Source organism: Arvicanthis niloticus, chromosome 13 (assembly GCF_011762505.2).
Source record: "Arvicanthis niloticus isolate mArvNil1 chromosome 13, mArvNil1.pat.X, whole genome shotgun sequence".
Classification (NCBI taxonomy): Eukaryota; Metazoa; Chordata; class Mammalia; order Rodentia; family Muridae; genus Arvicanthis; species Arvicanthis niloticus.
In genome coordinates this window covers 42943991-42958227 of record NC_047670.1, presented here as the reverse complement: position 1 = coordinate 42958227, position 14237 = coordinate 42943991, and the positions used below count along the sequence as shown (strand labels likewise).

The 14237-nt window shown below is 49.5% G+C and overlaps 1 protein-coding gene across 5 annotated transcripts in view; it reads left to right on the top strand.

Moving 5' to 3' along the window:
• St3gal1 (ST3 beta-galactoside alpha-2,3-sialyltransferase 1) overlaps positions 1 to 11194 on the top strand; it is a 71663-nt gene extending 60469 nt beyond the window's left edge. For all 5 annotated transcript variants that reach the window (XM_034516329.2, XM_034516330.2, XM_076911433.1 and 2 more), the window contains 6 exons: positions 554 to 1404; positions 2109 to 2305; positions 3369 to 3548; positions 4678 to 4723; positions 6051 to 6170; positions 7340 to 11194. In XM_034516329.2, the coding sequence (XP_034372220.1) occupies positions 1099 to 1404; positions 2109 to 2305; positions 3369 to 3548; positions 4678 to 4723; positions 6051 to 6170; positions 7340 to 7513 (1023 nt within the window). In that variant the 5' untranslated portion in view covers positions 554 to 1098 and the 3' untranslated portion in view covers positions 7514 to 11194. The remainder of the gene's footprint in view (positions 1 to 553; positions 1405 to 2108; positions 2306 to 3368; positions 3549 to 4677; positions 4724 to 6050; positions 6171 to 7339) is intronic.
• The last annotated feature ends 3043 nt before the right edge of the window (positions 11195 to 14237 follow it).

Below are 14237 nucleotides of genomic sequence, written 5' to 3'. Positions count from 1 at the left end.
ATATCCAATGGCTGTGTCCATTGCAAAGGAAATCACGGGGTAAGTGACTTAAGTTCTTAACCATTATCCCTCATTGCAGGGTATTTGCTCATGTGTACGTTGCAGAGGTTCATAGTTTAAGAAGCAGGAAACAGCAACTGAGAAACGAAAAACCTAAGCTTCGAAGTCTGGCTGTTGTTTGGGGTCCTTTGATGTTTGTTTGGTTTGGTTTGGTTTGGGGCTGTGACAACATACCAGCCTGGAAACAACTTGAGAGAGGTTGGATTGACTTTGTTTCATGATTTCCGGGTATGTGGCTTCAGGGTGCTGGGCAAAGCATGGCAGCCAGAGTGACTTTGTCCATGGCGACAAGAGTAAGAGCACAGCAGTGACAAACTCAGGGGGATGAGGAGGTAAAGTTCAGGCCTGAAGCAAGAAAAACAAGCAAATGGTATCAAACTGCCTGTAGCCCACAGAGAGCCCCTGAGGCTTTTGGCAGACACTGGAGAGAAAAATAATTTCCTATAACAAGGTCACCAAATTTCACCTTTCTTTCTTCCTCCCTTCTACACAGATGTTCAGGGACCCCTGTGCCTTTCAGGAAACATCCTTTAAGTCCCCATTCCCAGTGACAGCCTAGGAGACACAGCTCGAATTGAAGATTGTCCTCAGCCTCACTTTCTGGAGGAGGGTGGCTAAGCCGCTTCACATCCTGCGCCAAGACCCTTTTTCAGATTGTCCAGGAGTTCGCCCAGGCTGAAGATTAACTAAGCTTGATCCCTTTTGATTTGGGGAGTACATTGCTCTTCCCAGGCTTCACTCAAGTGTCGTCAAGCCACATTCTTGACTTTGCTTGGGACGCAGAAGAGGTAGACCACGCTGTTTACCAATACAGCCAAGATTGCGTTGCAGACTGCCCTCTTATGCCACACGGGGATGTCCAGAACACAAACCTAGGCTTGTCTCCAACAGGCTGAAGTTTTCCCTAGCTGCATCTGAGACCTCCCCGCAGGCTCCTTTTCCTGCTGCCTGCTCCTGTGTTTCTACTCAGCTCTAGGAGGGGTCTCTCTCCACTCTTCCACCCTCCCATCAACACAGAGGTCCCAGCAAAGGGTGGAGATGGTGAACATGAGGAAGAGGACCCTCAAGTACCTCACCTTCTTCCTGCTCTTCATCTTCCTCACTTCCTGTGTCTTGAACTACTCCAACACCAGTGTGCCCAGTGCCTGGTTCCCCAAGCAGATGGTCCTGGAACTCTCAGAGAACTTCCGCAAGTTCATCAAGTCACAGCCGTGCACCTGCAGACACTGCATCAGCCAGGGCAAGGTCTCATATTGGTTCGACCAGCGCTTCAACAAGACCATGCAGCCACTGCTGACAGCCCACAATGCTCTGATGGAGGAGGACACATACCGGTGGTGGCTGGTGAGCAGAATAGGGTCTGGGTGAAGGGTTGGGAGAGTCCTGGGGACCTGCCAAGCATCTGGCAGCATTCTGAGTATCGGGGTTTTTTTTCCCCCACCAACCCTTTACTCAGCATGTTTGTTAACCATCTATTACTGTTTTTTTTTTCCCCCTCCTGTGGCTCCCATCACAATCACCATGAACCTGGTGCTTAAGACACCAGTGGTGGTTACAGGTCAGAGTCCTGGAGGCCAAAAGTCTTCCCCCACCTCTTGTTACTGCTACAACTGCTGCTGACCATTTGTGGCAGCCTTTGACCCACGACCGTAACACCCAGTCTCTGCCCCCACTTACCAAAGTTTCCCTGTGTCTCTGGTATCCTCTCCTGGGAAGGTTGGCCTCCCCTGACACCAATAGTAAGACTAGATATTAGCAGGTGGTGTGAGTGTGGGATTCAGTAAATACAGTGGTCCTCAGTCTAGAGATTGGCTTCGGTCCCTTCCTACATGCCCAAAGGTCAGCTCAAGTCCTGGTCTCTCAGAAGGTGTCCAGAGAGTACCTGTAGAATGGATAAATGAGTTTTCTTCCTGTCTCTTGTCCTGGATTGGGGGTGGCAGTCACCTGTGCCTTCACACTTAGTAGCTAGGTTTGGTAGCCAGGGAGCTAGCCTGCTCAGTCAGAGGCAATGGAGCCAATCTGGCCATTCCCTCTGTTCTCTGCCCCAGAGGCTCCAGAGGGAGAGGAAACCCAACAACCTGAGCGACACCATCAAGGAACTGTTCCGCCTGGTGCCGGGGAATGTGGACCCCATGTTGAACAAGAGGTTGGTGGGTTGCCGACGCTGTGCAGTTGTAGGAAACTCTGGTAACCTGAAGGATTCCTCATATGGGCCTGATATCGACAACCACGACTTTGTGCTGAGGTGAGCACTGGACCTGAGCCCAAGGCTCCTCAGAGCTGTGTGAAATACCTTGGTTTAGCTCAGAAGGCCAAAGTTCAAGGCCTGCAGCTCTAGTACTGACTGACCTTTGGGTCTTAGTTTCTTCATCTTTCTCTAGCAAGGTGGCATGTAATAAAGAGGGGTTTATAGAGATTTCCAACGGGCTGGCGACTTGGTACCTAAAGTCTATTGAGTGGTAAAAACTGATTTGAAGTCTGATTCTATGACTCAAAATCACCCTCAGCTTTCAATCTAGACCCTGAACCAGAAGCATTTAATGTCAACTCTGCTTCCTCTGTCCCCAAGTGAAATTGGCATCTTGAAAGAGTACGTTATCTTCCTTGAGTTTATCATAATCCATACTCAGAGTTATTCTGGGACAGAGAGCATAATTAGAGGTGGGACTCAGTATCCCCCGGGTACCTTCTAGAACGTAGAACATTATTCCTTTGTCTTTGGCTTCATGCCCATAGGCCCCTTTCCTGGCTCTCATGTGCCTAGTATCCTGTGGGAGTGGCCATGATGAGAGGCTGAGTCAGGCTGGGGATCAGGCAGACCTGAGTTCAAAGCTATCGTTTGGAAGACAGCTTAGCTGAGCTCTAGATAACAAACAAACAAACAAACAAAAAAGGCGCACCTACTAGGTTACCCATGACAAAGGTGGTCACTGATAGGAGAGCAAGACCCACCCAACTTTCTTTTATAGATAGATAGATAGATAGATAGATAGATAGATAGATAGATAGATGCCTTGGCCCTTGTTTTGCTGGATTAGGGATGGAATTTGGATGTGCATGCTAGGCAATCTGTCTTCCTCGGACCTAGTTCTTTCCCACATCTCAGGCTGGACTTGAACTTATCATCCTCCAGGCTCAGCCTCCCAAGTAGCTTCTCAGCCAAACCTGTCTGGCCTGTGTCTCCAAGGTTCCCACTGTACACATGGAGAAACTGAAGCCTAGGGAACAAGGGATTCACCTGCAGTTACCACACAGGTGACTCCAACTCTAGCATCCTTACCATGTGCCTTATTTTTCTCCCCTCCCAGGATGAACAAGGCACCCACAGCGGGCTTTGAGGCAGATGTTGGGAGCAGGACCACCCACCATCTTGTGTATCCTGAGAGCTTCCGGGAGCTGGGAGAGGATGTCAACATGGTCCTGGTTCCCTTCAAGACCATCGACCTGCAGTGGGTCATTAGCGCCACCACCACAGGCACCATCACTCAGTAAGTTCCTCTAGTGTCTGCCCTGTGTCCATCTGTCTCCTACCACGTCTCACTCCTGCTAGGCTGTCACGTAGGACATATACGACAAGTCCTACCTGACTGGTCCCCTCACCTCCTAGCGTTGGTACTCCAAACATTGTGTTATAGTTTGCTTCCCTCAAACTCTCTGGAATCTCTTAGATAAACCCCAGAAAAGGACTCAGCATGTGGTAGCTCCATGCTGCTCCTCAGTGCTGGGAGCCCCTTTGCTGCAGACTACAGCGTAGAACAGGCGGGAGCCTCTGAGCACATACTTTGTGGATAAGTCAATGATTGGCTCTCCAATGGTAAGTGCTGCCATCTGCTCCCCAGGCATGGCGCCTATCATTTGGAATTCAGCGTCTCATTTGGTCCTTCCAGCAGTGCTTCTCATTAGCTCTGGCCTCCAGGGAGCAACCATGGCTGGGCCAAACCACTTGCCCAACACTGAACTTGACCCAGAGCCCATGCAACCATCTGGGTCTAATTCCTTGGTCTCTGACTTTTCTCAAAGGGGAGTGGCTTTCATTTCCAGATGTCCATATAACTCCTAGTCCTAGCCCTGGTCTCTCAGGAGCAGAGCCAAGAGTCAAGAATTGCGGGTTCCAAGAACTCTGTGCCTCCAGGGTACAGGGAAGGGCTCAGCAGGAGGTTGGGCCAGGCGACATGCTCAAGGTCTCCCCTGATACTCCACCGCATGGAGAGCCTAAGTTGCACCAGTTATATTCCATGTGGTAGTGGATTTTAAACCTTGATGCTGCAGCCTGTGTCTGCTTGCATGAGCCAGAGACAGCCATAGGTCACCCCTGTCATTTCCCCGGCATCAGCCTGAGCCCCACTAATGAGCACAGATGTTTTGACTCTGGAAAATGGAGACAAATATCCCTAGGCCTCTGAAAGGCTGTGCTTGTAGCAAGTCTCCATTCTGCCCCAGCTAGCCATAGAACATTCTCAAACCAGCCAGGGTCGCCCTCTGGTGACTCTCCAGAGCTGCTGCAGAAGGAGCTATGCTGGGACAGGAAGATAGCCTCTAGGGGCCTAAGCCTCCCTACCTGTACCACCCTGGCTGTGTCACTTTCCACATTAAATGCCTCCTCTTTCCTATCTGCAGCACCTATGTCCCCGTGCCCCCGAAGATCAAAGTAAAACAAGAGAAGGTAAGAGGTAGCTTGGGACCCTCTTACTCTGCTTTGCTTTCTTTTCCAAGATTTGGTGCTGTGGTGGTACCCTGGGCTACACAGAGTGCCCAGACCCTGGCTTGGTGCAGTTGTGAAGCTGCTAAGGACAGGTCTTCAAAGTGTATCTTCAGAGCAGAAGTACCACCTAGAAACTTGCCACAGACGTGACCCTTTAGGAGTACCCAGACCTATTACAGCCAACCCAGGGTAGCACCCAGGCATCCAGATCTCCCAAGCCCCTGGAGGGCAGGGGCACTATAAGCTTTGGTGGGTTTTTTGGTAGTTGTTTCTAGGAGCTCCTCAAAGCCACCCTCACCTTTTTCTCTCCTCACCCTGTCCTTTCCGGAATGTCTTTGTACTACTCTGGCCCATTCATAGGCAAAAGCAGGAACTTTTATATAAAACCCACCACACTGGACTTTTGTATACACTATCATACTTGAGGCTCAGAGAGGGGCAGTAACTTGCCCAGGGACATAGCTTGGTCATGCTACCTTGATCATGCTAGGACTAGATGAAGTCCCTCTGTACCTGACACATGCTGTCCTTGGCCTTGGGCACCACAGTCTCAGGAAGAAGCCACGGGCATCTTACAGGGTGGGTCTCTCTGCGATGACCGCAATACCATGAAGGAAGGCTGAGAAATGAAAATCCCTCCAGAGACCTGTAAACCTGTCATGTCATTCCTTCCATAAGGGGCAATATAAGACTACCTAAACCCTCTGCTGCTCCCAAAGTCCCCTTCACTGTCCCCAAGGCAGCCACAGGGGACAAGGACAAGGCCATGCCTGTCACAGGGAGACCTCCCTGGATATGTAACACTGAACATGCTGCTTAGCCTCTCTGAGCCTTGGTGTCTTCGTACCAGGAGAGGAAAGCCTTGCATGTAGTTTGCCTTAGGTCAGAGTTTCCAGTCAGTGCCAGGCAGAACAGGTGGCCCATGGGTATGTTTTTAATGCAGCGTGACACTGTCATGATCCCTCACACTGCTTCCTGGAACACTTCTGGAGTCTTGGGTCACACTCCCTGTCCCCATGGGATTTTTATTTCAGCACCATTGTCCCAGTCAAGGCTTCCTCCAGTGCTGTGATGCTCCTCTGTGCTGGCTCTTGCTTGTGGCCCACATCACTCTTCAGCCCTCCCTCTCAGCAGGATATCTATAGTGTCCCCAGCACTAGGTCCATAAATGCAAGGATATTTGTCAGAGCCCCTCATAACCATGTTCTTATGGCCACAGCAGTATGGCACCCACTAGATGCTTTGTGTCTTTTGCCGACTGTACTCACCCAGTCCATTCTCCCTGCAGATCCTGATCTACCACCCAGCTTTCATCAAGTATGTCTTTGACAACTGGCTTCAGGGCCATGGACGATATCCATCAACCGGTATCCTCTCAGTCATCTTCTCCATTCATATCTGTGATGAGGTATGCCATACCACCTTCCTGCAGGTTGCAGGAACAAAGGTTATCACCCCATGTTTCCAGGGGAGTCCAGGGTAGGGGAGAGGGAAGAAGACCATCTCCCACCATGTCTCCTCATGGGTCCCTGGCACCTGTCTCACACACATTGCTAGGAAGCCATCCAGGCCTACGGGGTTTCCACTATCCACCAACTTCGAGAACCGGAGTGGGACTTCAAAGATATTGGTCCCATCTCTTATCTCCAGTCCACCCAAAGATCCCTGCTCCAAGGCAAGCCTGTGCTGAGAAACTGAATGCCATTGAACTGTGCTGTCCCAGCTGTTGTGCACACCCATCTCTAGCTTCATCTATCCTCCACCCTGGAGCTAGATGCTGTGTCCTTCATTTAATGCTCATCAGAGTGACAACATACTTGTCACCCTCTACTCACTAGCTAAGACCCAAGTCAAATATTCCCTCTTGGAAAGAACCTCCTATCACCTTGGGTCTGTGGCCTCTCCTCGGTGCCCTAGGGGTCCTGAATGTAACCCCTGACTCTTTAAGTGACATTCTTTTTATGAATTTCATAAGTTGAAAGGGTTGAGACCTGATGGGCATGTCCCTGATGCCCCCAGGAACCTGATGTACCTGCTAGGTGGCAACTAAAGAAAGTATGTCTGCCTGCATTTTGACTTGTGAGCCCCGTGTTAGGTGCACAATAAGTAGCCATTTGTGTTTGTCATGCATGCATGGGCCCCAGCCTCAGATGTTGGCCTCAGAAGGAAGGGTTTAGAACCTGTCACCTACCTTCTGTGGTCATGCATGTTGGCCTCCTTTCCAGATGAGAAAATGAGGTTCTGAAATGATCTGATGTATCAAGAGTCAGCTTGGATGAGGGAAGATTTGCCTGTCTTCCAAGCCCTTTTCCCAATCTTCTCTCCAAGACTCCTAAGGGCTCCAGTAGAGGCCCTGCCTACCTCAGGACCACCCACATGAAGTCACCCCAAAGTGCCTTTGGGCTGGAGTTGAACTTGAGCCTTACTTGGCTTGACTTGGCTTTCTGAAGAAAGTTTCTATGAATCATTAATTTTTAACATAAAATTTCAGGGATAAACACAGGCTACCTTTTGTATTTCCCCCACCCTACTACCATGGTCTTGCCATCTGGGTCTCATCTTGGCTTTGCCCCACAGGTGGACTTATATGGCTTTGGGGCAGACAGCAAAGGAAATTGGCACCATTACTGGGAAAACAACCCATCAGCGGGTGCATTCCGAAAGACGGGGGTTCATGATGGCGACTTCGAGTACAACATCACAACTACCCTGGCAGCCATCAACAAAATCCGCATCTTCAAGGGGAGATGATGCTGTGACTCATGAAGGATGGACACAACACATCACACCTCTCAGCTTGCAGCCCCAGCATCTCCCTGGAGCCAGTGTGTTCCAGAAGCTTCCAGGGCTGACCTTGGGGTGTTCCCAGGCTTTCTGGCAGCCTCTTGCACCCTCATTTTGGTATCATCTACTTAGCAAAGTTGTCTGACTCTCCCAGGATACAGAGCAAGTCTCAGGCCTGCCTAAGGTGGGAGCACTTCCCCATTGCTGTCTCCTAGTGGGAGGAAAAGGGGGCAGATACCAGGGAAGGTCTAGCCTCCAAACAACCACAGTTATTTTGTCTTCTGGGTTGGACTGGAGGATGAGGATGGGGAAAATAAATCCTGCAGATTCTCGTATTCAAAAGAGTGAACTTTTCCAGGAAGTCATTTTAGAGACTGCCACTGATCTGTAGGCCTCATGCTCAACTCAGACTCTGGCTGGGAATGTTTGGGACAGTCATCTGCAGAGCAGAGCCACACTGGGCTACACCAGCAGAGGTACCATTCTCCTTTGCATGAAACCTAGCCTGTCGCTTGATATGACATGCCCATTATCCCTTTCTTCAAAAAGGTCACTGATGATGGCTAGGCAAAGTTTCTGTCTCCAGAGGTCTTCCACGGAAACCTGGCTGTGTATCACTGACAGGAATGAAACCCTTGTCATCATTCTGTGTGATTCCCCTCCGTCGTGATACTGATGGCCAGAGCAGGTCTGACTACTTCCATGTGCCTTTGAACTTGAGAAAGAAATGCATGCATTGGCTGCCATGAAGCAAAATCCCCAACTGGATTAAGGGGATCTCCACCAGCACCCCGCTTTGCTGCATAGCTCAAAATCTTTTTTCAGATGATACTCCGCACCACCCAGAGTATGCCAGGCATGGGATTGGTGCTCGCTTCTATTTCTTCAGACTGCTGGGTTCAGGACCACTAACAACCAGCATCCTCCCCTGGGTCCTGAACACTGAGCCAAATCCTTACCTTCTTGGACACATTTGGGGTCGTACTGGAGACACTCTAGAACTACAACTAAAATGCATGTACCTCTTCTCCTCAATTCTGTCTGTTCCCCCCTCCTTCCTCCACAGAAATCCTGATTATTTATTGATTTGTTAATTCAGCTGACCCTGTGCACACTCTTCCCCACAGCTGATCATAGTGTGTTTTGTTGCTTTGCCTGGCAAGTGGGAGCAGGCACAGAAGGGAAAGCATCCTGGATGTATATGTTGAGACATCTGGACTTGGGGCTTGCTGGTAGGCAGATCCTGTGGCGCTGACAATCCTTTGTAGAATCCATGTCACCTCCCTTTCTCGTACAGGTGACTTGTTTTCTTCCTTCCTCGTTGCAAAGGGAGGAGAACAGTCACTTGGAGGTTACTGTTACCTCCTTACAGATGTTTAATAAGAGAAACCTGTTTCTGTTGAAAACTATTCCCTAAAGACCACAACAACTTCATCAAGGCAGATTATGAGAGAGGTATCTTGAGGGTTGGGAGATCTCCCCCTGCTCAGGTTCCCCTCTGCAACTAAGAGCTCAGGAGCCCCTCTCGACTTTGGGCTGTTCACAAGCATCACCAAAGAGCAGACACTAAGATTGCCGTTCTCTAGGAGTCTGTCCTGTGAGTGGCTTTGGAATTGCTTTTTGTTTAATTTTTAATGACTCAGAATTCAGGCTCTTCATGAGGGATCAGTATGTTTCACTTTAAAAATCTTTCTGACCTGAAACCCTCAGCTGAAAAGGCTGGACTGCTGTTAGGTCCTTGCTGTGGAGAGACCTTCTCAAAGGTCCCAGTTTGAGGAATTCAGAAGATGTTTGTGGGTCAATCCCTACATCAAATCAAAAGTATTGGACATTGGCTTAGGGGTGAGGGTTCAGGTGTAGCTGGGTTCTACTGCAGGAGAGCAAGTGCCTGCAGCGAGAATGCAGCCATTTCTAGCTGACTGCTGCTCAAGAAGCTCTACTGGTCTCCATTGGCTCCTCCCACTCCTCTTCCCATCCTCCCCCTACCTTCCTCTCTCCCTCCCTCTGTCTCTCCTCCAGCCAATGGTTCTCTTTCCCATAAGCCTCATCCTTCCCCTGTGTTTCACTGGCTTAGCAGTGCGCTCTTAACTGAATAAAATACAATCAGTTGTGGCCACAATTAAGTGCACCAATTAGTTTAAGGTAACTGGAGCTTTCCATGGGTGTAGGTGGCTGAGAACAGGAAGGGCCTTCCCCAAAGAGACTAGGCTGCCTGCTGACAGAAATGCTGCTCCTGCGCTCCAGGCAGAGAGGAAAGGCTGGCTTCCAGTGCACAGGAGTCTACTAAGTCCAAGGGAATTGGAGAGTGGGGGTTCTCATCAGCACCCCAGACTACTACCTGCAGTGAACCAGGAGGCTGGTGTTTCTTGCACTGGTGGCAGGCTTCCATTCCCCTCGGCCTCTGTTAGGGGAGAGAGAAGCAGATCTGTAGCCCTTGGTTCCTGGAAGGAACAAGCCAAAGAGGAAAATCTTGATGTTGATGCCTTTAGGCTGGCTTTTGGGAATCAGACATCATCCAAGAAGCCATATGGGTGGAGTTAGTGGAACAGACCCCAAAAAGTGATAGAATGGGGAGACCAGCAACTATCTAGGGACTGATGGTCTAAAGGTCTGGAGACCATAGAAGGATACAGATAGTGCCACAGTCTCCACCGTGGCCACAGGGGTCTGCTAGAGGCCCATCGCACCTGGGAATGTGGCCTCCCTTTCAGAGGTGGAAAGGACCACAGTGGATACTGATAACCCAGAGGGTGGCTTCACCTGTCAAAGTAGCTCCCAGAATGCAGGGTAGGGGAAGCCCTTGGTAACCCCGCCCAGAGGATAGAATGACAGCTGCATGCCCTCAGGAGCTGGCAGCTGGAGCCACAGATTCCATCATAGCCACGTGGCTATGAGGTAAGAAAGATTGGCTCTAGGCAGCTCAGCCACCAAGGCCTGGCTAGCCAATTTTCAGATAGCATCAGCTCTCCTCTTTGTCACCCTCTCCTGTGCCCCAGGTGTTACCTAATACCTCTAAAAAAAGCACCGGAGGGTGAAGAGAAAGCAGAGACCAGCAGGTCAGTGCCCCATGCCTTCAGCCTCAGAGTGTAGTAAATGCGTCATCAGCCAGTCCTGGCCTGGAGCCCACCCTTACCTCCCCAACCTCTCTTCTCACTTAGCTTTTACCTTGGCTCCTCCTACCCAGGTTCTGCCCCATGGAAAGAAACTGCTTTAACCCTGTCTCCAGAGCCTAATCCAGATTTTGCACACCCTACTAGGTGAACATGGGTGATGCCTGCCCCTCCCCCACCCTTGCACAATCACTTTAACCATTTCCCCAGAGCCTGGCCTTGCTCAACCCACTCTAGTAGGTAGACATGGGTCCCTCCTGCATCTCCAGGCACCACCGCTTTAGTCCTGTCCCCAGTCCGCTTCAGAACCAAAGTCTGCCAAGCACTTTCCGCCCAAAAGCTTTCCCTGCCTTGCCTCCTATGGCCCAGCATTGCCCATTTAAACTTTGCTTTCTCCTGCCCACATCGTGTAATCCTCCTGATTGGTCTGAATGCCTTTCCAATGACGTTAGTGAATCTGCCTCTGCTCCGTTTTATTTATTGTTGAGTATTTCCAATGATCCGAATGAAAGTGAATAAACAGAGCTATTTTATTGTTTGGGTGTGTTCAGAGTTCTGCTTTGGTGCAGTTGCTCTCCGAGGGTTCTGTTAAGTCCTGAAATGACTGGATGCATCATCTCCTAGGGTCTCCTGGGATGTTGCCCTCCTTCCTGTTAGAAGGGGGCTCAGGAGACAGAGTGAAGCCATTCCCTGCCGTGGGACTACTGTGAGTTGCCTAACCTCCGCTCCTGTCCATCACATGGACTTGACCTTGCCAATCTTCAGAGGGGCCTGAGATCAGAAACAAAACATCCCAGGAGGCCCAAGTGGACACAGGGCCAGTGGCTCTGATGTTTGCTTGGCTGAGACCCAGTGTACACAGAGGAGATAGCCACACCCTGGGAGGAACACAGGCCAGAGCTGAATGACACAAGCACTCTTCCTTGGATTTTTAAATAAATATTTCCAGAAGCCTTAGAATGGAACTTTGCCATGTGAAGTTGGTGTGTGCCTGTGAGTCCCTCCCTCATGGCTGGTACAGAATTTTACAGTTTATATGCTACCTCAATTGTCCTTGCTGGTCCAAGACAACGTGTACAGATGTGGCCCTAGAGCCAGGCAGTAGCCCCACACTGCCTGTGAACCTGTGCAGGTTGCTGAGTGGCCCTGTGCCTGACCTCCATGATAAAGCCGGGATAGTGACACACCCGAGTATACACCTGCATTAAAAACTGAGTTAGCACCAGTAACGGGCTTAGCAAGGAACCCAGCACTGAGCAGATACACTTCAGCAACACCAGGAAGGGTGGCTAGGCTCCAGCCCTGTCTGACTTTACCCTTGCTCCCTGTGCCTCCATCCCTGCCTCCTATCGTCAGTGACAGGCTTCACCATGTGTCTTCTCCAGGAGGCTTCTTCATCTCCAGAATTCCTTTTCTTCTATCACATCTGTTTCTCCACGAGACGTCATGCTCATTCACTATTAAAGCACACACACAATATACATACAAACTGCAGACACATATAACCTCTGTGAATACACAACGCAGACAATGCACGCAATATACTACATACACACAGTATACATAGACACAACACATATGTAAAACATACATGTACATATAACACATCACACATATACACGTACACTCAATCAACATAGACATCGCACATAAAAACATCATAACGCAACATGCATACTACACATATACAGTATACCAAAACCACCATGCACAATACATAGCATCTCACACACACACACACACACTACAACATCATTTACAAACACACAGATACATACATACCATACCAAAACACACACACTTCATCCCTCAGTTCTGGCTTATGGTTTCAGTTGCACCATGGACAAGCAGCCACATGGTGGCAGCATGCTGTAATTGGTCCCTGAGGAACCATGCCTGGCTTCCTTCCTTTGTCCCCTGTACATCTATCTCCTCATACCCCATCTCAAACCTGAGTTCCTGGAATGTACATTAGCAAAATAGCTGTAAGGGTGTAAGGACATCTGGACATAGAGTGCCCTTGAACAGCATCCAGCCCTCGGGACATCCCATCTGACCACAATGTCTTGGAGAATCCAGAGAGTCCTCCAGGCTGCTCCTGTGTTTGATATAAGGTATTTCAGCATCAATGGATTTTGAAATCATCAAAGAGATAGATCAAGTCCCCTGATCCACAGGGATAACTGTGTCCTCAGAGGCCCATCCCTTACTAAGTTGGTAGTGGACTTTAGAGGCCCAGCACCCCCATGCTGAGAAGGCTAAGCAAGGGCTGCTGGGGAGGGGCTGGCCTCTGCTTCAGCCTCATTTACTCACCACAAGTACCTCTGAGGATGTAGTCCACACACTCCTGCCACCATAGGAATTTCTTTCTCCTCAGTTCCCTATCTCTCAGATCCTACACAGGGACTGTCCAGGGCCTGAACAAGAACAAGAAAGTAAAGTGAACCCTCTTCCACCTACATTGCTAAATTCAGTTGTCTAAATTCTCACTCATTTCACAGAGACTGGCTGTTCCTGGTTCTCACATTGAATATTGCACAACCTTTCAGCTTCAGTACTGCAGAATAAGGTGTATACACACACACACACACACACACATATATACATACACATACACACAATATACACATACAATACACACACATGTACACACATACATATATACATACACACAATACACACATACATACACAATAACAATAACACACACGTGTACACATACACACACACACACATATATATATACACACACATACACGCCATACACACACTCACATACACACACCTAAATAAACACTTTAAATGGTCAAGATGACGAAGAGGACCATCCATAGCTCCTTGTAATGCTAAGCCTTATACTCTAGTCTATAGCAGAAGAGAACATACTTAGCCTCCACTGTTTGCTGACTTAGCTTCTCCATCACTTCAACTGGGCCCTGAAGCAGGGTTGAGGATTTGTGTTCAAGCTCTTTGGTCACAGGAGTGGGGCCTGGTCAGGCTGCAGGTCCTGAAGCCCTAAGTCTGGATCACAGCTGCACAGATGAAGGAATGATCTAAGGAGAGACAACTGTGCAAGAGATAGAAGAAAGAGCTAGAGAGGCCACCGCTCTTCAGGGATGTACAGGAATACAGTGGGACATGGAGGATAAGCGTACAAAGGTTCAAGCTGAGTCAAACTACATCAACCCACCTGCAGTTCACCAGGAACAGGGGCACACAGGCAGCCAGGTGGTGGGGTCAGGCTGCTGAGGAGAATTGGCTGGGTTGCTTATGGCAGAGAGACTGCACCAGAAGCTCTCATGAGGGAAAGTGATGGTGGAGTCCTCTCCTGGATGGTGTCATTGGACAACAAAATGGATGGGAAAGGGGCAAAGGTCAGGACTGTGGGTTCCCTGGACACTGCAGGTGTGGCCACAATCAGGAAGTCAAGCCATTTCTCTCAGGTCCTCATCAGCTCAGCACAGGTGTCCTCCTGGCCCGTGGCAGATCTAAAACAAAAGATCTTGGTGTCTGCTTTGAGCTCTCAGATCAGGGTTTTATAAATTCTGTTGAAATAGAAAGTTCCACAGGCTAAGAGCTTC